This window comes from Dromiciops gliroides, chromosome 1, assembly GCF_019393635.1.
Source record: "Dromiciops gliroides isolate mDroGli1 chromosome 1, mDroGli1.pri, whole genome shotgun sequence".
NCBI classification, from domain to species: Eukaryota; Metazoa; Chordata; class Mammalia; order Microbiotheria; family Microbiotheriidae; genus Dromiciops; species Dromiciops gliroides.
In genome coordinates this window covers 276863537-276887389 of record NC_057861.1, presented here as the reverse complement: position 1 = coordinate 276887389, position 23853 = coordinate 276863537, and the positions used below count along the sequence as shown (strand labels likewise).

At 38.8% G+C, this 23853-nt stretch overlaps 1 protein-coding gene across 1 annotated transcript in view; it reads right to left on the bottom strand.

The window, feature by feature from the left end:
- The window catches only part of DNAJC5B (DnaJ heat shock protein family (Hsp40) member C5 beta), a 46743-nt gene extending 23458 nt beyond the window's left edge, over positions 1-23285 (bottom strand). Inside the window, exon 1 of the mRNA XM_043976604.1 lies at positions 22997-23285. Within this exon, the coding sequence (XP_043832539.1) occupies positions 22997-23103 (107 nt within the window). The 5' untranslated portion in view covers positions 23104-23285. The remainder of the gene's footprint in view (positions 1-22996) is intronic.
- Positions 23286-23853: the final 568 nt, after the last annotated feature.

Genomic DNA, 23853 nt, shown 5'->3' with positions numbered 1-23853 from the left:
CCAAACCAGGTTTTACATATCATGTAGCCACAGTGGTTCAGGCTGTATTCTCTTTTTAGTCAGTGGTATCATCATCCTGAAGATGCTGCCTAAAATCGAGGCTCAGCAGCAAAGTCTCTGCCAGATCCCTAGACTAATGCCTGACCTCCCACCGTCTTTTATTCTACAAACCCTCCTCCAGATTAGCTGACCTCCAGACTCTGGCTTCCTGTGAACTCAAATGCTTTCTTTTTTCTTTCTTTCTTTTTTTTTTTTTAGTGAGGCAATTGGGGTTAAGTGACTTGCCCAGGGTCACACAGCTAGTAAGTGTCAAGTGTCTGAGGCTAGATTTGAACTCAGGTACTCCTGAATCCAGGGCCGGTGCTTTATCCACTGCGCTCAAATGCTTTCTTAAGAAGGTCAAATGGATGACTTTTCTCTCTCCTTTTCTTTACCCGACAGTATGGACAGTGGCACCATACTGGTTCCTGGCATACAAAATCAGGTGATTTTTGTTCTTAAAATTTTATAAATGTATGTACAGCCAAAGGTAGTATATTTATTTGTAAATGCAAAACACAAAATGAGTAGGGCTGGTTGAGAGGGCCCATTGTGTGAAATGCACCTTTTTGGTAACACTATAAAACCATCTTCTAGTTTACTTATGATGAAAAATGCTTTCCAACTGGCAAACAGCTGGGGTGAGCAACGGGGTTTCCTTTTACCTTTCTTGAGAGCATTGCTGTTGTGCTCATGGCAAGCCTCTCAATCAGTTTCTGTTGAAATTGAATTTGTTGAATTTTGCAGTGATTTTGCTTCATTTGAATTGATTATAATTTTTTTGCAAAACAATTATTGGGTCTGATTATCCCTGTAATCTTAGCTATTCCAATTCCATTCCATTCCATTCAAAGCAACAAACATTTATTAGGCATCTACTGTGAGCATAGCCTGTGCTAGGAGCAGGGGGAGATACAAAGTTTAAAATAGTCCCTGCCTTCATAGAGCCTACAATCTAGTATGGGGACGTGACATAGACATAGATAATTATAAAATAATGCATGATAGATATATACATTAAACACATGGAAGTCAAGTAGGTCAAAGGGAGCAAATGACATTTCACCTTTTAATCCTGAATATGTTGCTGCTCCTTGGGACCAAGCAATAACCCATGTGCTATTAGTAGCTTGTCATACTATACTTTCAGAGTACTAAATTACACTCAGAATTGCAGAATCTCAGAATTGGAAGTGGCTTCAAAATCCATCTAGTTCAATCCATACCTAAATAAGAATCTCTTTTATTATTGTCATCTAGGTCTTGATTAGTGCTAATAATCCTACTGGGCAGCTGAGTTATGCAGATTTGCACTATTCAAAGTTATGATGACATAATCACATATATAATGTAAAAAGACACATATTATCTCATTTGAACCTTACATTATAATCAGTCCCAACCCAATGGAAATATGCATTGGAATTTTAATTATTTTTTTAAAATTTTTATTAATGTAACAACATCAAAGTATTTATGTTTATATATACATATGTGTGTATATATTTCTGATTCAAGCTTATTACAAAAGTAATAAAATTTTCAGAAGTTTTAAGTGACTGTATATTGTTCTTAAAGATAAGGCTAATATGTATAGATATATATAGATATAACCTATATCAGATTACCTGCTGTCTAGGGGAGGGGGGAGGGAGGGGAGGGAGGGAGGGAGAAAAATCTGAAATTGTAACACATGTATAAACAAAAGTTGAGAACTATCTTTACATGTAACGGAAAAAATAAATTATCTCATAGATAAAAAAAAAAAAAAAAAAAAAAAAAACATAAGGCTACACTAATAATACGAAGGAAACTTTTGCTTGTCATTTAAAATAGTTTAGCAACATAAACCAAATTGTCTTCCCTTTCTTTAAATCTTCATACATATACTGGTAGGTGCAGATAGCTTTATCCGCATCTTAGGAAACTCGAATGCTTACATTCTGACACAATGAACCAAGTATAGTTGGATGACTTGAGGCATTACCTAAAATCAGTAATGCTTTAAATGCAATATTGTTATTGTTGCTGTATTTTTCAGCAGATGGACTAAAATAAAGGAAATCATTCTTCAAAAACCGCATTAATTAGTCACCCATGCTTCCTTATTTGTCCACCAAAGAACTGGAAGCTATTGATGTTATAGCCTTTCAGAGAGTTAGGATTTCAAAGCAGATAAACATCGGTTTTAATTTTAAATCCCCTTCTCCATTACCTCCCAATAAAAGTATTAATTAGGTGATCTTTAGACACTTTAAATCCGGGTTTTTTTTCTTCCTTAGAAATGTAAATTCTAGAAGGCATTGTTTCTCATCGTAAGCCTGTTTCATTAACATTAATCAGTGTTTCCACCTTCTTCGATTATTTTCCTCAAAAAATCAGGATAGTTAGCTGCCCTGTCCTTACCTGAATGGGCCACCGCTGGTGTATTGATGGCAGTATTTCCCTTTGGTTGGTTTTAGGGCTGGGTAGACCAAGCAAGGCAAATACAAGGCTTGGGGCCTGTTCCTTAAAAGAAAACCAATCCCTATTTAACTTCTTGATGTCTATATACCTCTCCTTCTTATGGCTTGGCTATAGACTGACATGTAATTCCAAAGTCTGATAGAGCACTGGCTTTCTTTTACTTTTTAAACACTGTTTGGATCTCTGCCAGCTCAAAATGCAAAGAAATTAAATCTCGTTGAGTTTCTCACGTTCTTCTAAATACAGAGTAGGAGAAAAAAAAAAAAAGAGTAGAGGGACTGATCTTGAAGCAACTCTATGCCCCCTCGCTAGCAACACTCTGAGACCTCTTGGAAGACACCTGGACTTTGGGATCTCCACAGGAAATCAGATGAACAGAAATCCTTGTTAAGGATCCCCATGTCTTTTTGTTTGTTTGTTTTTTATTTTTTAAAGTTCAGGGCAGCCACTTCCTTAGTCTAAGGAGTTCCCAGTGTGGAAAGTCCCTTTGCCAAGGCCAATCTGTCTTAAAGTCTTAGAGAGCTGCCTGGGTGAGGGTGGGGTGGGGGATCAATGAGAGTTGCCCAGGTCACATAGCCTGACTGTGAAGATGGAAAATAAAGAGGAGTATTTAGGGAGAAGAAAATGTCTTGAATCAAACTCCAATTTGACAGATTGCCATTGAGTGCTATAGATCCTTTTTTCAAGATATTCCCTACGGTGAAGTCAGGAGGGGAAAAATGGAATCTTTGACTTCAAGATTTTAAGTGCTTATGCCCTTCACTGTTGCCCTGATGTGGGTTGGCTAAAGCCGGCATCTTGTCTGCAGTTATTTCATCCTACCTCTTTTATTTCTCCTTCCAAAATTCAGAGATGCTATAAAATTACATGTGGAAGCCAGTGATTTGGAGCCCAACATTTGTTTTTCTGCTGTGGACAACAGTTAAAACTTCTAGTCGTCGTCCTTGGGTGCTCTCCTATTTTCTCAGCCCATGTCCATCCACAATGATTCAACTCTGAACTGTCCTGCTCCCAACCCTAGGTCAAACCTTTTTTTCCCTTTGAAACAAGATTGACAGAAACAAGATCTCTGCTTACCAGGGTCACACAGCTAGTAAATGTTGAAAGCTGGCTTTGAACTCAGGTCTTTCGGACTCCAGGTCCAGCGATCTTTCCATCACACCACCTAGCTCCTTTTTGACAGCCGCTAGAGTCACTTCTTTACCATAGTGGCATCTTCTCTACGACATAGAGTCTTAGAGAGACACTGAGAGATTAAGGTCTTATCCAGGGTCACTCAGCCAAGTATGTATCAGAAACAGGACTTGAAGTCAGGGTTTCATGGCTGCAAGGGCAGTTCTCCATCCACTACCCCAGGTTGCCTCTCTGACTAATGCCATTAATGTATAAAATTGAAAGACTGTGGATCATAGGATTAAGTTCTGGAAGGAACCTTCAAGATCTTATTATTTATTAACACATGGGATGACAAGAGAAGCTGTCAAGGAAGGGGACTGAGAGAATTTGAAAGCAAAGTATTTGTCACTGAGTCAGACTAACCTGTACTGTAGGTTGTCCCTACTCTGTACCCCATCCCTAACTCCAAGAACAATTTCCCATGTGGAAATGTTAGAGACAGCAAGAATAGTGGGAGAAAAATCACTGGATTTTGAACCATTGCTAAAAATGCACATTACCTTGGAGGAAAGTGAGGGAAGAGAAGAGGCCCCTGGACATCTCTTCTAGTCTTCTCTCTTTAGTCTAGATGCATTTTTCATATTAATCAGTGGCTACCTTGAGAGGCACAAAGAACCTCAGGGATGAGATAGAGGATAGGCAAGCTTCAATGTGAGGTTAAAGTAGGACTAACCATGGGCCCTGAGAAGCCAGGAGGCAGTTTGGGGCATAGATCAGGGAGAGAATACCCCCTAAATTATGAGTGCGTCCACCTCTTAGTCTTCGTTCACTGTCCCACCATCTAACATTATAGAAACTAAAAACTTGGTAGAGCCCTAAGAGAGTCATTCATTTATTCACTTAACATTTATTTAGCACCACTGAGTGCTAAGCATTAAATATACAAAGACAGAAAGAAAAATTTCTGCCCTGGCCTGAAGGAATTTAAAGTCTACTGAGAAAATACATTTACCCAGATAAGTAAATGCAAGATAATTTTAGGAGTGAAAGAAAACTAGCCTAGGAGCATAACATGGAGAGAAAACTGAGAGTGCAGCAGAGGTGAAATGACGCGCACAAAGCTTGGTTAGTGACAGAGCTGGGGTGAAAACTTCCATCTTTTGCTGGATTCTATAAAGTCTTGCCCTTCCAACCCAAACTACAGAGATCCCTTCCTCCTGTCAATACTACTAAATTGGCATTGAGTGTAGACTACCTTGGGTTGTTAGTTACTTTTCCTCTATGTGGCCTGTCTTCCAAGATAGACTGAAGGCCCCTTGAAGGCAGACACTCTAGCTTTTTTATAGCTCCAACAGCTGTACTGAGTAGACACTTAATAACATTGATGGTGATGAAGACAGCAGGCCTTGTTGGGGAGCTCATGAGGACAAACTACCATCAGATCTGGATCTAATTCTAGTTTCACTGGAAGAATTTCTGGTCCACTGCCTCCATTCCCTTTATAGTCAGCTATTCCAAAATTCAGTCTCCCGACTCTGATACTTATTATCTCTGTGATCTTGAAGAAGTTCCATTACATCTCTAGGCCTCAGTTTTCTCATATGAAAAGTGATAATAAGTAGGTGACCATGCACTTGTCATTTAATCTTTCTGAACCTGTTTCCTGATCTGTAAAAATGGGGATTATAATAGTAATAATTCCTACCTCATAGAACCATTATGAGGATCAAGCAAGATAATGGACAAAACCACATTTTTTTTGGTGAGGCAATTGGGGTTAAGTGACTTGCCCAGGGTCACACAGCTAGTAAGTGTCAAGTGTCTGAGGCCGGATTTGAACTCAGGTCCTCTTGAATCCAAGGCCAGTGCTGACAAAAACACTTTTTAAACTTAAACACTATATAAATATCTGTTGCTACTGTTGTTATTGTGTCATTATAATTATTAGAATAAGGGGATTGCACTGTATAATCTCCAAGGTTTTTTCCAGTTCTAATTTTATTATCACTCAATCCAATGATGATTTTATGACCTTTAACCACTGTACCCCATAAAACTCTTAGGGTGCAGCTCCTTCTGTATCTCCCCATTGCTACCACTCGACTGTGCCTTTCCCAGCATCAATGCCCCCTACTTTCCCTTAGCTTACATAGAAATAGGAATTGGGTTTTATAAAATGTTTAACTATCAACTAAGGGAACAAGGTACAAACATGACACAGTACAGAAAGGTCGGGTTACAGCTGCAAGAAATCAGATCCTGGGATTCCCCTAATCTGCCATAAAAGGAATAGCGAACTATTGGCTAAACCCACCTGCTCCTGTTTCCCTCACCTTTGGCCTCGTTCTCACATAGAGTTTTCAACAGGTTATCAAAGGACATTGCTCAGGTCAAACTCATAGCCCAGCCCAAAATGAATTCTTGGCTCTTCTTCCTAAGAAACTACCTATAGTTTCTGCTCAGTCACTATGATAGAAAACTACTTCCCACTTGATTTAGGGAATATTGTATATATCATATTCTGTTCTTGTAGTCCCTCTACCTGTCGTGTGTCATGAGGAAGATGGTATGTTTCATTGCCATTCTCTAGGGCCTTCCCTGGTTTTTCAGTTACTCAGAGTTCTCCTTCCTTTGAATGATATTTACATTCACAATGGGCACCTAGGTGGTACAGTGGATAGAGTGTCAGGCCTGAAGTCAGGAAGACCTGAATTCAAATTCAGTGTCAGACACTGTGTGAACTTAGGCAAATCACTTAACCCTGTTCGCCTCAGTTCCTCATCTGTAAAATGAACTGGAGAAGGAAATAGAAAACCACTCTAGTATCTTTGCCAAGATTACCCCAAATTTGGTCATGAACAGTCAGAAACAACTGAAAAAGACTAAAGAACAGCAATATTTACAATGCTGTAGACATTACACATGTTGTTCTCTTAATTGTACTTATTTCACCCTGAATCTGTTCCTACAACCTTTTCTATACTTTTTTGTATTCATCATAGGTATCAATTCTTACTGAACACATATTCCATTACATTCCTATATCATAGTTTTTTCATCTATTTCCCAACCAATGAGTACATACTTTATTTTTCATCCCTTGCTATACTACCCATTTTTTCCACAGTGATAGAAACTCTTCTGATAGTAGAGGGATGTCAGGGTTATCATATACAAGCCAATTCAAGAAATATTTTTTAAGCAACTACTTATTTGCAATGATCTGGAGATACAAAGAAAGGAAAAAAAATAATCTCTGCCCTCAGGGAGCTTACATTTTATCATCTTAAATTCTATGTATACTTGATAATCACAAGGAACCCTGTCGAATCCTGAGTAAGGCCAGGAACCTGGGAGAAGTGCTAAAGAGGGAAGTGTCTATGTCTCAAATCTGATTAGAACCACACCTTCGTTATGATATCATTACCTAACAAGTATTTTCCTATTAGCATTTGTCACATAATCTCTAAATTGAGAATCATCAGAGAGTATGTGATATATACTCCATGACATCCATACTTCTCAATTATTTCATCACATTTGCAAATGTAATCCCTAAACAGCATCATCCCCAGTGATGGTTAATATTTTCTTTGGGTTTTTGGGATCCACATATTCATGAATCCAGTCAGATAAAATGGATTTACACAACAGAAATGATTTTATGTCTTCTGAAAAATCAACTGGTTTTCCCAGATGTATTTAATATCACGTACTGCCCCCTAGTGGCAGTGAAGGTGACACTTCTTTGTTACATTAAATCATTTTATATCTCTATTTTCCCAGGAATCTATCTAACCTCTTTAACAGGCACTATGTTTAGAAATGCAGATTACTATATAATAAAAGTATCCAGTGTAATCACCATTTAAAAAAATCATTGTAATAAATTATACTTGGATCCTTGGATGGCTTTGGATTTCATTCATGTAGGTACTCCCTCAAATGATGAGGCTTATAATCCATTTACTGCTTCTCATCCTGCATGACTCTTGTCCATGTCCTTCTATAAATCTTCCACAAAGGGTTCATCCAATGTGCTGGAAGCAGTTTTCTAGATCTCTTGACACTACAGGGAGAACATGGGCTAACCCTTGATCATGCTACATGATCGGCACAGCTCTTTTTCTGATTAGACATATCCCTCATGGAGTCTTTTACTTAATCTCTTCTAAACGATTTTTTGCTGGTAATAGTTTGTAGTCTACTCATGCTTGCCATGTATCTTTCCGCTCCTTTTTGGATGATCTTCAACTTTCAGTTTTTGGAGACTGATATTCCATGAATCACAGCATAACATGGACTGATTTTGTCTCCACTCCTTTAGGGTTAGGTCTGTTATATTTTACTCCTACTAGATGTTATTTGTGGTATCCCAAGGGTGTTTAAAACTCTTGCTTCTCTGATGTTTGGCTCAAGCCAAAGATTTGCCATGGGTAAAAGCTCTGTTACAATAGCCATTCAATATCATTTAAAGAATAATGATTTTTAAAATGTTGAATTCAGGTCTTTGATTTATAGAACATCTTGAAGTCATTAAAAGCACTACACAGTATCTCAAAGACAGTATAGCCCACTCCATTGTTGTTCAGTTCTGGGCCTAGATCATTGTCCATTTGCAGAATCTTCTCAGGATGTGTGGACTGATAACCCAAATCTAAGGATTATTCATCTAAATGCATGGTAGGCATTCTACATCCAATGGGGTTTTCAAGTATAGATAGGCCAAACTCCTTCAAATGATTATGTGTCTCTTAGCAAGGTATGTAATTTTCTAAGCTTTGACATAATAGTAGTATGTCATCTCTAAAAATGGGAAACTAATCTTATCATCCATAAAGAATCTTACTACTATTTGAACTCTACACTAAACATCCCCAAGGATAGGGGGAAATGCTTTTAGTGAGCATACATCTCTGTTTTATGCCTTATTTATAATCAGAGGGTCGTCAAATCAAGTTTTCTCTTGTTACAACTTCTAGTGAATCATAAATTATTTCAATATATCCATGAGAAATACCTTGTGGGAGGACAGACTTTAAGGCAGCATTTTGTTCTTTCTAATCAAATGCCTTTTTATAGTCAACGATAACCAAAGTGGGATTATGTGTTTTTCAAATCTTTTGGTCATTTATGTGACTGTAATGATAACAGTTTGCTATTGAATACCATTTGAAAAAAATATCTCTATTATTCTCTTTGATTACCTTCATGAAGGATTACCTCTACAAATGTGTATACTGAATTTTTAAGATGTTGTAAAGCTAGGAAAGTAGGTGTTTGGGTTAGCAGTAATATTTTCTTGGTTTTGCCTTTTCTTTTGGTCAACAATAAAATTGAAAGTTTTTTTTCTAAACCTCCTATATCTTCTCTTCTTTCAGATTTCTTGAAAATAATTTCCTTGAAACCCTCAAAACTGCATTATCTCTAGTACAGACTTCTTTTTTATGTCCTTGACCTAATTCAGCTTAGCTCCTTTTTTCTTTTTTTTTTTCTTTAATGTAATTTCTTTTTCTTCATACAACACTGCAATGTTAGGGACTAAATATGTTATATCCACTGTCATTTATAGAAAAAATTTGTTGTAAAAAATCTTTGCAGATTTTTCCCATTTTTTTTTTTTTGCTGTTCACTGTTTTCCTTTGAGTTTCATTCTTGAATATTTTGGGGATTGTTTGGCTTAGTCATGTCTTTCACCAAGCTTTCTATAAACTTGCCCCTTCCCTTCCCAAGGCACACCACATTTCTTTATAAGATGATGCTCCTCATAATCTTCCACCATCCTTCTCCATAGGATTTTACAAATGAGTTTGTATTCTAAGGAACTATTGATCTTAATTGCCAATATTTTTTCACTTAGCAAGAAGATCAAGTGAATGCTTGGATAGGCTTAGCACAGTGTCCAGCACATAGGAGGCACTTAGTAGACATTTACTGATTGATGAGGCAGTTTCTAGGCACTTTTGGTCTCATTGTAGGAATTGACATGTATAAGTTAATTTCCTTAGGAAATGGAGCTATTCCAAATCAATATCTGTTTTTTATCCATTTCCTATTTTTGGCATCCACAATTTATTTAAAAAGATCAAGTTGAAGTTGCCCTAATTAGAGAGCATATATTCTCATTTTTAGTCTTCTCATTTGGCATTGATTTTGCTTTAACAAGTCAACAGTCTGGCTGTACACAAACATCTAATTCAGAAATTATTCTCACATTCATAAACAAGCACTTTCAATCTCTTCAAATATAACCATTTTCATTTTTATTTGTGATTTTGTTTGATGCTCATATCCAATGATTCCCAACTCTCTTTTCAAAGAAAGTATTCATGATAAATAGTTGAGATTTCTGTATAGTTTGTGAGCCTTTGGTGTTCCTCATTTCCTGTACTTGAATCATGTTTTTCAGCATATCTTTCACTATATGCTCAGTGAAATACTCACATTTGTATTGCAGATTTAATTGAGATGTTTTTACTGAGCTCCCTGCAGAATTTCTCTACCTTCTCATTCTTTGCAAGAGATGTTAGTGCAAAAGCCACAATTATTTTCAAGGTGATGTTTTTACAAATATATGAGCACTGCAATGAGGTGACCAAGTATCCCATGAAAGAGGCTTCTTTTTAAAATATATATATATATGTTTTATTTATTTCATTAAATATTTCCAATTATGTGTAAGATTGTTTTAACATTCATATTTTTAAATGTTGGGTTCCATATCCCTTCTCTCCCTCCTGCCCCTCTTCCTTAAGAAGATAAGCAATTTGATTTCAATTATACATGTGAAGGCATTCAAAACATACTTCCATATTAGCCATGTTGTGAAAGAAAGCATAAACCAAAAAAATCCCAAGAAAAATATGCTTTAATCTGAATTTAGAGTCCATCAGTTTTCTCTATTCAGGTGGATAACATTTTTCATCATGGGAATTATCTTGGATCATTGTCTTGATCAGAGTAGCTAAGTCTTTCACAGTTGATCAGAAAGGATTCTTCTTATTGCCTTTGGATATACAATAAAGCCAAGTCCAACAACTCCTTAATTTGTCTCTCTAAGGAAACCCTGAGAGCCATCCTCCCATTTAATTACAGCTTTCTTTTGTCTTCTGATTTATTTACAACAAGAATGTCAGTATTCGTGTATTTCAATTCCTCCATGTTCAATGGGTAAGGATCTCACACTTAAAGAGTACCAACAGCCAAGTTAATGCTTATAGACTACCAAGAAGGGATGATTCTTATCACCATCTGCTCAGTTTTCTGCCATTTTCTAGCTCACTAAAAGAAGCTGAAGTGGAGTTACTCAGGACTGAGATATTTTGTATTTATTTATTTGTTTGTTTGTTTCATGGTTTGTCATTGCCAAAGAATTAATCACCAATGATGAATCTATACTCATCTAAGCTTGTCTTCAGAAAGAAATATAAACAATTATAACAATAATAATGTAAGGAAAAAGAGAGCACCATACATAGGAAAGACCACCACATGTGGGGTAAGGATGCTATCCTTGTGTAGTTTGAAGGGACGCAGAATAGACATCTCTAGCCTTTTCTTCCCTTTCTCCTCTGCCTTCTCCAAGAAAGATTTATATTCCTTCCAGGAAAGGAAACATAAGGTTGGCTGTGGAAGCTACCACTCTGTTCTCCTCAGAGAGAAAGTGTACCAGCCAGAAGTATATCTATCTGCCCTCTTAAATATTTTTCATCTGTGGGATATGATCAAGTTCTGATTAACTTTTGTTTTCTTTGTCATTTGAGGTGGAAGGGAAGCTCTCAAGCTCTATAGCCAAGGCTTGACCCCTTACCCTAATACCAGTTCCATGATGAACACACATAGCAATAAAAGCCCATTTATCCTAATCATAGCAAAACATTAATAAGAGAAGGTATACTTAGGAAAATATACACCAGACAGAACCAAGTGAAGAGCTCTCCCATTAGGAACAAGATAACTCAGTTCAACCAACAGATTGTCCTTGACCTCACCCAAGGGAAATTCTCTGAAGTCTGTAGAATAGACATGATAGAGACTGTGAGATCCTTTCATGTCTTCCTAGAGTCTTTTCCTTTAGCAACCCCAAGTGGGGTTAGTTATTCTCTCTCAAAGCTGGAAGCTCACTCCACACTTGAAGAAGACTCTCACTTGGGGAGTCCCAAAGGCGGAATCCCTCTTGAAGAATCCTCAAAGGGGGAATGGCTGAGAAATGAAGCTCTTCTGCTCTCCACAAGTCCACTCTGCCCTTCAAATAGGTTAGAGAGTCCCATTATCAATGGGCTTTAAGACAGGGGTTACATTAATAATAGCTAACATTTACATAACACTTTAAGGTTTGCAAAGCACTTTGCAAATATTACCTCCTTTTATCCTCACAACACCCTTGCAAGGTAGTACTGGTATTGTCTCCATTATACAATTAAGGAAACTGAGGCTGAGGGAAGTCCCAAACTCTATCCACTATGTCATCTAGCTGCCACAAAAGTAGACGTAATCTGCTGCCAGGACTATACTAAAAAGCTTTTCAGTCTGGTGAAAACGTCCAGAGCTTATGTTCTACATACACAACTTTTGAGAAGCCAGAATCAACTCCATGCCAGGATCTTTTGTAGTAGGATGTTGCAGAGACAAAATCAGCTCCAAACTTTTGAAAATCTTAAGTGCCAGTGATGGAGGTTGATTTCAGGTAGTCTTCATCAACAGTCACTGGTCCTTTGGGAACGTCCTATCCCAGGTTTTATTCAGTTATTCCCATACCATATATAAAAGAGAGTTATGAAGCTCCCTGAAACAATGAAGATTTATTTGTAGAAGCATAATACATTAATATTTCAGTGAGATAGAATGAATTTTCCATTAATATTTCAATGAAATAAATGATATATTGTAAAGCTCCTCAAACCAATGAAGAAGATTATTTAATTGGAGAAATATAACAAATGATATATTTAATATTAGAAACATGTATTTATATCAATCATCATTTTCATTTACTGGGGGATGGAATCCTAGGGTTGGAAAGGCCATGAAGAGGTTTCCTGTTCCAACTTGTCCACGCCTGATAAATTAATCCTTTCTATAGCACGTCTATGTTCTGTTTTCCCACTTTAGTAATGAGGTCCTCACTTCCTCACAAGGTGATCTGTTCCATTTTCAGATGGCATATGTCCGAAGTCCAATTGTTAGGGAATCTGTGCTTTGTATTGAGCTGAAATCTTTCTCCCAGTAATGTTGACTCCCTGCCTCTCTAGAACCAAGCAGAGTATTTCTCATCCATTTTGTTCATGAGGAGGATTAAGATTTATGAGTTGTGACATTGATCCACTATAGCTATCCTCCGGCAAAGCCTCTTAGCTGCTCTTAAAATCTTTATCACTGAGGGTTTGTTCAGCTGTAAGCTTTGCTCAGGAATAAAGTGATGCACATGAAGTCTCAATATGTGATGAAAGGGATGGCTTTTGGCCCTGTTCTGATCCTTTGCTCTAGTTCTAAAGTGTTGCTGGGCTCTTGGATGCTATGCCAGCAGAGAGTTCAAGCTCTGCTGAGTTTTACCAAGGTAGAATGGGCCGGTGACAGACTCTGTGCTTGTCATCTAAGAACCAGTCTAGTTAAGTGTAGAGAGAGTTTCACCACCAGAGGGTTGATTGGTAATGCATCATTAACTTTTTTGTTTTTATCATGGCATCTCATGAAACACAGAGAAGCCATAGTTTATACCAAAGAAAGCACTATCCATAGCCCCAATCTTTCAAAGTATAAATGTAACAATATGTCACAGATGTCATGACCATTTGTTTTTAAGATTATGGACCAAGCTGTTTTGCCCCATAAGACACAAACACATATACACATAAAATAAATTTCATCAGAATGATAATGATAATAATAGCTAGCATTTATATAATATTGTAAGGTTTGCAAAACACTTAACAAAATTATCTCCTTTTATCCTCACAACAAACCTGGAAAATAAGTGCTGCTTATTATTATTCCCATTTTAAGTATGGAGAAACTCAGGCTAAGAAGTTAAGTGACTTGTTCATAGTCACACAGCTGATAGAAGCCTGAGGCAGGATTTGAACTCAGGCTTTCTGGACTGCTAGTCAAGCATTCTATCTACTGTCACCTCTGCTGTCAAAAGCTGCAAGAAGGCACACCCATTTAAAACTATTTTCTGACCAACATTTTGTTTCAAAATAGTAGACAACTACAAATCAAACATAAGGCTTATTTTGATACCCAATAGACATAACACCAATTCTTTATCTGAAGATCTTAGTTCAATTGTTAGTTTACTTGGACATATCTAACTTCTATAACAACCAAGAATACAGGTATGCTCCTTCATGCTGATGACATGGCTGTTTTGTCTTTGACTAGCAGAAGCACCTTAGGAGTTATATTAGAATTATGACTAGAAGATTTTCTATACAGTCCAGTAGAATCAACAACAAGTAGAGAACCTGCTGTGAGAATTAGAGTGCTACCAACCTGTTGAGAAAGATACTGCAGGGAAACTCCGCCATGAAAAGAGAACACATGTGACTTAGAGTCCGGAAGGTCAGATTGGTGTCCGGAAGTTACCGCCTGTTAGTTGTGTCAATCAGTGCTACCAGCCAATGAGATTGGAGCTGTGTGTGTGGACAGCCCTGCTTCCAGTTTGACAGAGGGCTTCTGAGAGAAGCCGGAGAGAAGTGAGGGTCTTTTGGCTTTGCAACAGGGACAGGGAGAAAAGGGAGAGTAGACAGATCTCATACTTTATCCAGATGTTTCTCTTTACTAACCCCTAATATACTTTAATAAATACTTAATGCCCAAAGATTGGTGCTATACATTTCTAATTTGAGGTGACCACTCATTAGATTTTAGACATCACAGCTAGAATTTTAGACCTTACACTGCTTCATACATGGAGTACCCCAACCTCGATTTAAGAGAAGGCTCTTAAAACCCTGTAGAGGGTGATAGTCATATACCACATATACAATTCTGTAGACCCAACTCCTTGGTCTAGGGAGCCTTAAACATTGTTTCTAGTCTTCTGACCCGTGTGTGTGTGTGTGTGTGTGTGTGTGTGTGTGTGTGTGTGACTTGAATTTGACCTTTGCCTTTATAATGTGAGTACACCCTTGTCTTGCCCAACTTGGACCTGTAAACATTGACTTAGAATCATAGAATTGGGACCTCAAAGCCAATCTAGTCCAACCAGAACTTTCCTACAATGTCAAGGACAAGTGATCATCCAGCCCCTGATAGCAAAACCCAGCGAGAGAAGACCTACCACTTCCCTACAAGTTATATACATGGTAATTGGGGGATGTAGAGAAAATGGGAAAAGTCTTTTGGAGAGAGTGGAATTTACCCTGAATCTTGAAGGAAGTCAGGAGGCACAGGAGAGAGGAAGGAAAACATTCTAGACATAGGGACAACCAGTGAAAAGGCTTGGAATCAGAGGCCATGTTTGTGGGGAACAGCAAGACCAGTGTCATTGGATTGTAGAGGATACACTTTACTCTCCTGTAAAGTGTAAGAAACCTGGAAAAGTTAGGAAGGAGCTAGGTTGTACAGGGCTTTAAAAACCAAAAAGAGAATTTTGTGTTTGATCCTGGACGTAATAAGATATCACTGAAGTTTACTGAGGGTTGTGTGTGACACATAGTAGGTACTAAATAAATGAATGAATAAATGAATGAATCACTGAATAAATAATCTATATCTGGTGCTTAACTAACAGAAAGGGATGAGAGGCATTGACAAGATCAAGGACCTGAACTCAAAGAGGAGTGAGCACAGCGTACCATCCTTCCTTCCTTAATGGAAACATTTAGGATTCAGGAAACAAATTAGTACTTGATAAAGGATTAATTAAAATTAATCTCTGAGCTTGAATCATCATTTGATCTTGCAAATATTTACCCTTTTCCCACTGGATATGAGTCCCTCTGACACCTCTACTTTATTCATGAACAGCCTCTCTCTTTACCTATAATGACTGATAAATATGGGTAAAAACACCTCAGACTACATTTGTCTCAGGCAGGGGAGGGAAGATGTCATGGTAATTGAATTTCTTCCTGCTCAGGGTGGAAGCAGAATTTCCCACACTTTGCATGGTTTGGTGACACCTCAGAAAAGTTTAGTTTGTTGTTTCCAGAAAGTTCAACATGAAACAGGGTGAAGAGTGATGAAAAGAGTTGGAAACGTTCTGAACCAGAAGGTGCAATTCTCTATCAAAAATGGAAGCAAAATTAGCCTTGTATGGGAAGCAAGGTAACCTAGATGTCATTCTCCAAACACCTTTTCAATATCCCAATACCAGGCAGGAAAGGGCCAAGATTTAGAGCCGGAAGGGAGCTTTGGTATTGTCTAACCCTCTTGTTTTATAGATGAGAAAACTAGAATTTGAACCCAGGTCTTCTGATTTTAAATCCATTGTTCTATCTGCTACCCTATGAAACTTGGTGAGACACTTAAAGCCAAGCAGCGTAGGGGAAGCAAGTCAAGTTTATTCAGCATGAGGTTTACCCAGCTACCCAGGACAGACATCAAAGGCCTAACATTATGTCATGACAGGATAAAGAACCTTCAACTCTTATACTGAAATGAAATAAAAATGCTCCATCCCCTTGTTCAATATTTATTAAGTAACGATAGGCTTTAGGTAACATTTGGGGGAGGAGAGGGAACTGGTTTTAGCGTCAGAAGACCTGGGTTCAAATTCCTGCCTCTGGCAATAATTACCTTGGTGACCTTGGATCCCTGAGCCACATTTGGCAAAATGAAGGGATTGGATTAGATAGCTTGTGAGGACCCTTCTTGCTTAAGAACTGTGATCCTACATGCAAAAGAGACTGAAGAGAAGGCAAGGAGGAGGGGGGGGAGAGAGAGAGAGAAAGAGAGAGAGAGGGAGGGAGGGAAGGAGGGAGGGAGGGAGGGGGAAGAGAGAGAGAGAGAGGGAGGGAAGGAGAGAGGGAGAGAGAGAGAGAAAGAGAGAGGGGGAAGGAGGGAGGGGGAAGAGAGAGAGAGGGAGGGAGGGAAGGAGGGAGGGAGGGAAGGAGAGAGGGAGAGAGGGAGAGAGAGAGAGAGAGAGAGAGAGAGAGAGAGAGAGAGAGAGAGAGAGAGACAGAGAGAGAGAGAGAGGGAAGGAGAGAGGGAGAGAGGGAGAGAGAGAGAGAGAGAGAGAGAGAGAGAGAGAGAGGGAGAGGGAGGGAAGGAGAGAGGGAGAGAGGGAGAGAGAGAGAGAGAGAGAGAGAGAGAGGGAGGGAAGGAGGGAGGGGGAAGAGAGAGAGAGGGAGGGAAGAAGGGAAGGAAGGAGGGAGGGAGGGAGGGGGAAGAGAGAGAGAGAGAGGGAGGGAAGGAGAGAGGGAGAGAGAGAGAGAGGGAGGGAAGGAGGGAAGGGGGGGAGAGAGAGAGAGGGAGGGAAGGAGGGAGGGAGAGAGGGAGAGGGAGAGAGAGAGAGAGAGAGAGAGAGAGAGAGGGAGGGAAGGAGGGAGGGGGAAGAGAGAGAGGGAGGGAAGGAGGGAAGGGGAGAGAGAGAGAGAGGGAGGGAAGGAGGGAGGGAGGGAGGGAGGGGGAAGAGAGAGAGAGGGAGGGAAGAAGGGAAGGAGGGAGGGAGAGAAGGAGGGGGAAGAGAGAGTGGGAGGGAGGGGGAGAGAGAGAGAGGGAGGGAAGGAGGGAGGGAGGGGGAAGAGAGAGAGAGACAGAAAGAGAGAGACAGAGAGAGAGAGAGAGAGACAGAGAGACAGAGAGAAACAATCTATATCCAGAGAGGAGATACCCACACAGATGAAATCCCAGATTCTTGAAGAATTGCAGTACCTTGTCATTCACTCAATATACTGAACTGACTTGGACTAAACAATAGCAAAGGGGTATTGCCAGTGTCCTATAGCCATGCACAACCCAGCAAGAGGATGGAAACAAAGGCCTTTTGCTTTGAAATTGTGATATTCTTAGAGAAACTAGGACAAACCTAGTGACTGCTAGGTATTCAGATCTGCCTAACTGGCTGAGGCCTATAATTAGGTAGCAGCAGGTGGTATATATTAACAACCTACTAACTTTGGAATGAAAGCACAGCATTCCTCTTCATATGGGGTGTCACTTAACAAGTATAATAGGGATTTAATCAAATGGAGCCAAAGTATCCGTTGACCCATATATTGCCTAAAGGCCTACTGACTGGTAGTAGAGGGGCCAAGAATATTTACCAAATTCAGGTTACCAAGAAAAATATGGAATCGGATCAATTTCTTGTGCTGAAAATCACCTTTGAGTCATACATTTGAATATTAATTACATATGTAGAATGACTAACAAACTTTGGATGCATTGTACTGTCTAATCACTATGTGTCTTAGCTCAAAGGCCAGTGGAAAATCAACAGCAACCAAATCACAACTCTTCACTGCTTCAGTTTTTTGCCACTGTATGAAAGTAGGGCCTCAGAAAAACTGAGAAAGAAGTAAAATTATCTTTGGTGCTTTCCCACTTGCCTTTTCTTGATCTTCTCTCATCCCCTTTATTTTCTGTCTCCCAATCTCATGGGCACCTGGTGTGTGAAAAGTCTCTGATTTTGGCTTTCTGTCTTCTAGGTTTTCCCTCTCCTTCAGTGTGTCCCATGCCCCCAAATAACCTCTCTCTTCTATCACCTCCCTAATCAAAGCTCTAAACTATAAGTCTTAACTCAGTACATGTAGCAGGACAATCTAATTAAACAAAGTAAAAGGTGTGAATGATTAGTGGGCCTTAATTTTCTCAGGGGTATTTGTCTTATGAAATATTTGCACATGAAGGATTCATTAACCCAAATGAATTGCTACTTGGTAAAAATTTCAAACTGTGTCAAATGAAGAATTTCAATCAGAGTAAAAGAGACTTGGAGGAATTTCTGAGTCTCCTTGTATAACACCCACCAAACCCAAGGATGAAACGTGATGTCTGCTCCCAAGTAATTCCACTGTTGAGAAGATTAAATGAGATGATGCTATTAATGAGATATTGGGATTATATTAGCAATTGGTTTAAGGATCTTAGAAATCCAAAAGAGGAATTTATTTCATAATAAAGTCTCCTAGACTGTCAACTACCCAGCCATCATGGGTCATATGACACTGGACGAAAACTCAGCTTTATACTACACATTGAAGCAGTGTGCTAAAACACAAGAGATCATGGAAATATTACATAGATCTGCTCATTAATAGTATCTCCTATCTGTCTTGTGCTTTTTATCCACAAAAAGGCTCAAAGTTCTTTAAAAAACATTCCCTTATTATCTTTATTATCCTTTATTACCTTTTCTTTTTCCCTCTTCAGAGGTAGACCTTTGAATTAGCATTCCAAGGACTGACTCGGTACTAGCCTGACTAGGGTCAGCTTTAAAAGCTAAGCCATTTGGGGGGAAAGAAGAGATCCATGGCTATCAGATGATTACTCAATTTAATCTTGTTTCAAATGATGTGTGCTTTTACTCCCCCAGAAGACTCTATGGCAATAGGAAGGTTTGAGTTTGAGTTCTAGATCAGACCCCTTACTAGCTGTGTGACCCTGGGATTTTTGTTCTTCAGTTTCCTTATCTGTAAAATGAGACTACATAACATCCAAGATCCTGTTCACCTCTAACCCCATGATCCTAGAAGAATTCTTCAGGTAGATAGACTAGCTCCCTAAAAATAACTGAAGGGTGGGGAAAAGGGACCTCTAGCTACATAAATTCCCTGAAGGAAGAATAGGCAAGTCAGTTTCTTGCTCTCTGAAAATAGTTTATGGAGATGACCTTTAGAGGGTCAGAGAAAATTAAAGACCTAAAGAAAAATCTATAAGGTAGAGGAAAGTAGAATATTTGGATTCAGAGGCATAGCCATCTTTCAGAGAATAAAACACATACAGCATCATCTAAAAAAAAGAAATTTCAGGTTTCCTACATAACCTTATCTTAGAAGTACATCAGGAATCATGAGACAGAATCAGGAGCATTTGCATTTGCAAGGGAACAAAGAGGTCAGTCCAGTCTAACTTCCTACCCAATGTACAAATCCTTTCTACTACAACTCCCTCCTTTCAGTCAGAAATACAAATCTCTTTTTGAATTTCTCCCACTTCTCCACTTTCTACTCTTCAGAAGCCCAAGCAGAGTTTTAAGGGACAATCTTGTGCTCCAACTTGGTTTCCAGGGATATCATCCCAGTTCACAGAATAAAGTTATACTTTAAATGGAAGCAGAGTGGCCTATGGATCAAACAGTTGGCAGTTTTATTATATTTGCCTGGCTTTTAATTTTACTATATTGCAACTGCTTTAATCCAGATCTCTGAATGTAAGAATGATATTCTCAGTGGATTTTCAGCCCCCTCATACATTATGAATACCTAGCAGAATACAAATGTACCACTTAGGCAGATGTGAATGCTTTTGGCAGCATACTATTACCCCAATCAGAGGAAAAAATAATATTTGTGTGATATTAAAACAAAATTAATAGCAAGATGTGAATTACATGAAAAGACTTTATGTTGTAATTAATAAAACTTGTAAACAACCCAGCACAATTAGCAACTTAATTAGGAAATGACCCATAATTTTTTATTAAAAAACAGTAAGGAAAGCTATTACGAGTCACATTCACTTGAAGAAGTGAGAAACCGAAGATAGATTTTTAAAAGATATTGTTTGATATATCAACATTTGCTAGTTTGGGGCAGGGGCAGGGGCTGCTTTTGAAGCACTCCTTTGGGTAGGAATGATTTGTTGGTATGGAAGGGTGGTCCAAACCAGGGATTTGGGAGTCACTTGTAGTGGGTCAGGATAGGAGAGCCACAGTAGACAGGTATCAAACCCCTTAACCCCCAACATAAGGGGCTATTTGCTTTGGAAAGATTCAGCAAAACACAAAGAAAAGGTTTTTTCTACTTTAGGCATCCATGGAACAGGAAATGAAAATCCCTAACCACTTGGGTCATCATTGCTATTGTAACAGTTTTTTTCTGTAACCTAATTGGCCTTTCCACATCACAGTGGAGATCTCATTTTGTGCCCTTTTGTAATGGTGGTCTGAAACCTCCAGTTCAAGCCAGAGCCCCTATAGAAAGGAGTTTCTGATCAAATTGTGTTACATCTTTGGTTTCTAGTTTGAGTCATTTTTCCCACATCGTTATAGCCTAATTCATTGGGTTTTGGCCTTTTGGCTAAGAGCAAGGATTTTTTTTTCCTTTGAATTACTTGGATCAGATCAACATATTGTCTCTTTCTTTTGAGATGTATAAATATAACCTGGAAGAGAGCTTCCTATTGAAAACAATGTGGTATAGTGGAAACAATACTGATGGGAGCCAGAGGCCCTGGGTTTAAACCCTAATTCTAGTACTCACTATCTATTGCAACCTCAGGCAACTAATTTATCTTTCCTGTGTTCTTCAGTTTTCTCTGCTATAAAATGGGACCAGATTATTTGACTTCTTAGGTCCAATCCAGCTCTTGATGTATGATCCTTCCTTCTTAGAAGTGGAGAAAGCAAGGTATAACTGGGCTAAGTTCCTCACTTACACCCACACAGCTGGTCAGCAGAACCATACTGCAATAGTTTTTATCAGAGACAGACCTCTGCCTCTCAGTGATGAAGCTTCCCAGATCTCCTTTAGATAAATGGTCTAGATTCTTTGTTATTTACTTCAGGTCCCTTCTTCCAAATAAACTGAAGGGAAATAAACTTTAAAATTAGTTTAAGGTAACTAATGTGAATTAATTTCTATGTGAATCAGTAACTACCAAAATGAGAGTTGCCAGGGGAAAAAATGTAGGTTTCTGACTGGAAGGAGGAAAATAAAATGATCACAGAATTGTTAGATCTGCCAGATGCCTTAGACATCATCAAGTCCAATTCCCCATTTAAAAAACAAGGAAACCGGAAATGTTTAAATGCTTTGCAACATTTTAGTAATGAGTATGAATTGGTTTAATTCGAAAATAACCATTCTAATAAGGTTTTAAGAGGAAAAACAAAATGTTGGTGCTGAAAAGGATCTGAGAATAAACCCCTCACTTTACAGATGAAGAATTGGTCCCAGGTGACACAGTTCACAAATGTCAGAGCCAGACCTTGAACTTGGGCCTTCTGACCCCCCCCACCCCAGTGCTTCTTCCCCATCCATAGCCAAACCCTAGAGCTCCCACAAGCACAGAATATTACATTCTTTGGTCAGGATAGAGCCGACTGGAAGACCAGGTGGGGTGTGAGAAACTTAGGAAGATCTCTGCTATTAAATGTTGTGGGTAAAGTTATTAATTACTGATTTTTAGATAAAATTATTAAGTGCTGAGTTGTGGGAAGGATTATTATTTCATTGTTTAAATCTAGCCTTGCATGACAAGAAACCAGACGTGTATAGTTTAGATACCAGACTAGTTTAATACTTAACTAGGACCCTGGGTTGTACTGACCCCAGAAAACTTCAAGGTACCCAAAGATTGATGTTTGGAAGGTTCAGTTAATTTCTGGTTTCCTAAGAAGTACATTTTAATTAATCTCTGTGAAGTTTAATCAACCTATATCTCCTATTTGGAAAACTTACTGTTTTAACCAATCAGTTATCATTTCTTTGCTCTTTTGATTGTGTCCTATATAATGTGCTACTTTTAGAGGTTTGGGGGCAGCAAGCTACCTATTTTGTTATTATTATTTTATTCTTTTTGCAGGGCAATGGGGGTTAAGTGACTTGCCCAGGGTCACACAGCTAGTAAATGTCAAGTGTCTGAGGCTGGATTTGAACTCATGTCCTCCTGAATCCAGGGCTGGTACTTTATCCACTGTGCCACCTAGCTGTCTCCCCCCCCCCCAAGCCACCTGTTTTGTCTCTCCCCTCTGTTGGGCGATGTAATTAACTTTTATCTAGGAATATTTTGTTCTTGGATCACAGTGTCAAATCAAGCCCCATATGCTGTGCCTCTCCCTGCCATAGATTGCACTATACAGGGGAGAAAACCATGCTTCTTCAGCATAGAGTCTATCTGTCTTAAGATGCCTATTAGCATAGGCATCCCCCAAGCCTTATCCTTGTCCTCTAAGGTTGAGATTATAACAGAGTTCTACTGTGAGACCGGTTTTTCTGGATCAATTAATCAAGGAGCACTTCATTAAATGCATTCTACTAGATACTGAGGATCCAAATAGTAATAAAATGAAATAAACGGTCCCTATTCTCAAGGAGCTTATGTTGCCGACATTGCCAACAGTCCTAGAACAGCTGGGTCATGAGCCCCTAAATTCAAATGACCCGAGGCCAGAGATTCATTTTTTTTTCATCAGTGGCACCAAATCAATTACAAAGTAGAAGTCACTAGCCCCACAGGAAATGCCATCACGGCACCTCATCTGTACCTGTAGGTTTTCTTAATTTCTTCTTGTGATGCCCCCTTCTGTAGACCAAGAATTTCATATAAAGCTTCTCCAGATGTCGACATAGTCCGCTGTCTTTGGTCAGCCATCTGACTTGCGTATTGCCCAGACTGCAAAACCGGAGAAAAGATAACCACAAGGTTTACTTCACATACACTGGGTTCCGCTTTCTGAACAGGGAGGTCACTTTTGCTTTGATTTTGGTTTTGTTTTTTTTCAATCCCTTTGTAAAATGACAGTCTTGGAATGGGTTTTATGTACCTGTAGCAAAACAACCATGAAAAAGAGCTGGGGGGAACCTTGGGACAAGACACCAAATGGAACACATGACTGCAAATTTCATCAGCCTGAGACTGCATACAGATAAAGGAAAAGCATTGTGCTAATAAAAGCCATTCCCATGGGGTCAAAGTAGATTTTGGTTGTTACTGTTGTTCCAACTTATCTTTTACTGGCCATTGAGACAACTCTGCATTTATCTGATGATCCTTTGCTTTACTTTGTCTGTGGCTTTTAGAAATGCAGTCATTAATAAAGGGATTGCTTTTTTAAGGGATCACTTAAAAAAAAAAGCTGTGCTTCCTTAGATGCCAAGGAAAGAAAATATCTTTTAACAAAATCCCACTAAGGAGCCAGCTTAGATTTTCTCTAGAGGTTTGGAGTCTCAAGATCAGAGCCATAACTAGGATTGGGTGACTGAGGCTTTGTCCCAGGTTGATGAAATTAGATTTTAATTCATATATTTAATATGATAGTCCTTATAGCAGTCAGCAGTATGAAATAACAGCTAACTAGAACAACTAGTTAAAATAGAAGGCTGTCAGATGACAGGCTAGGGG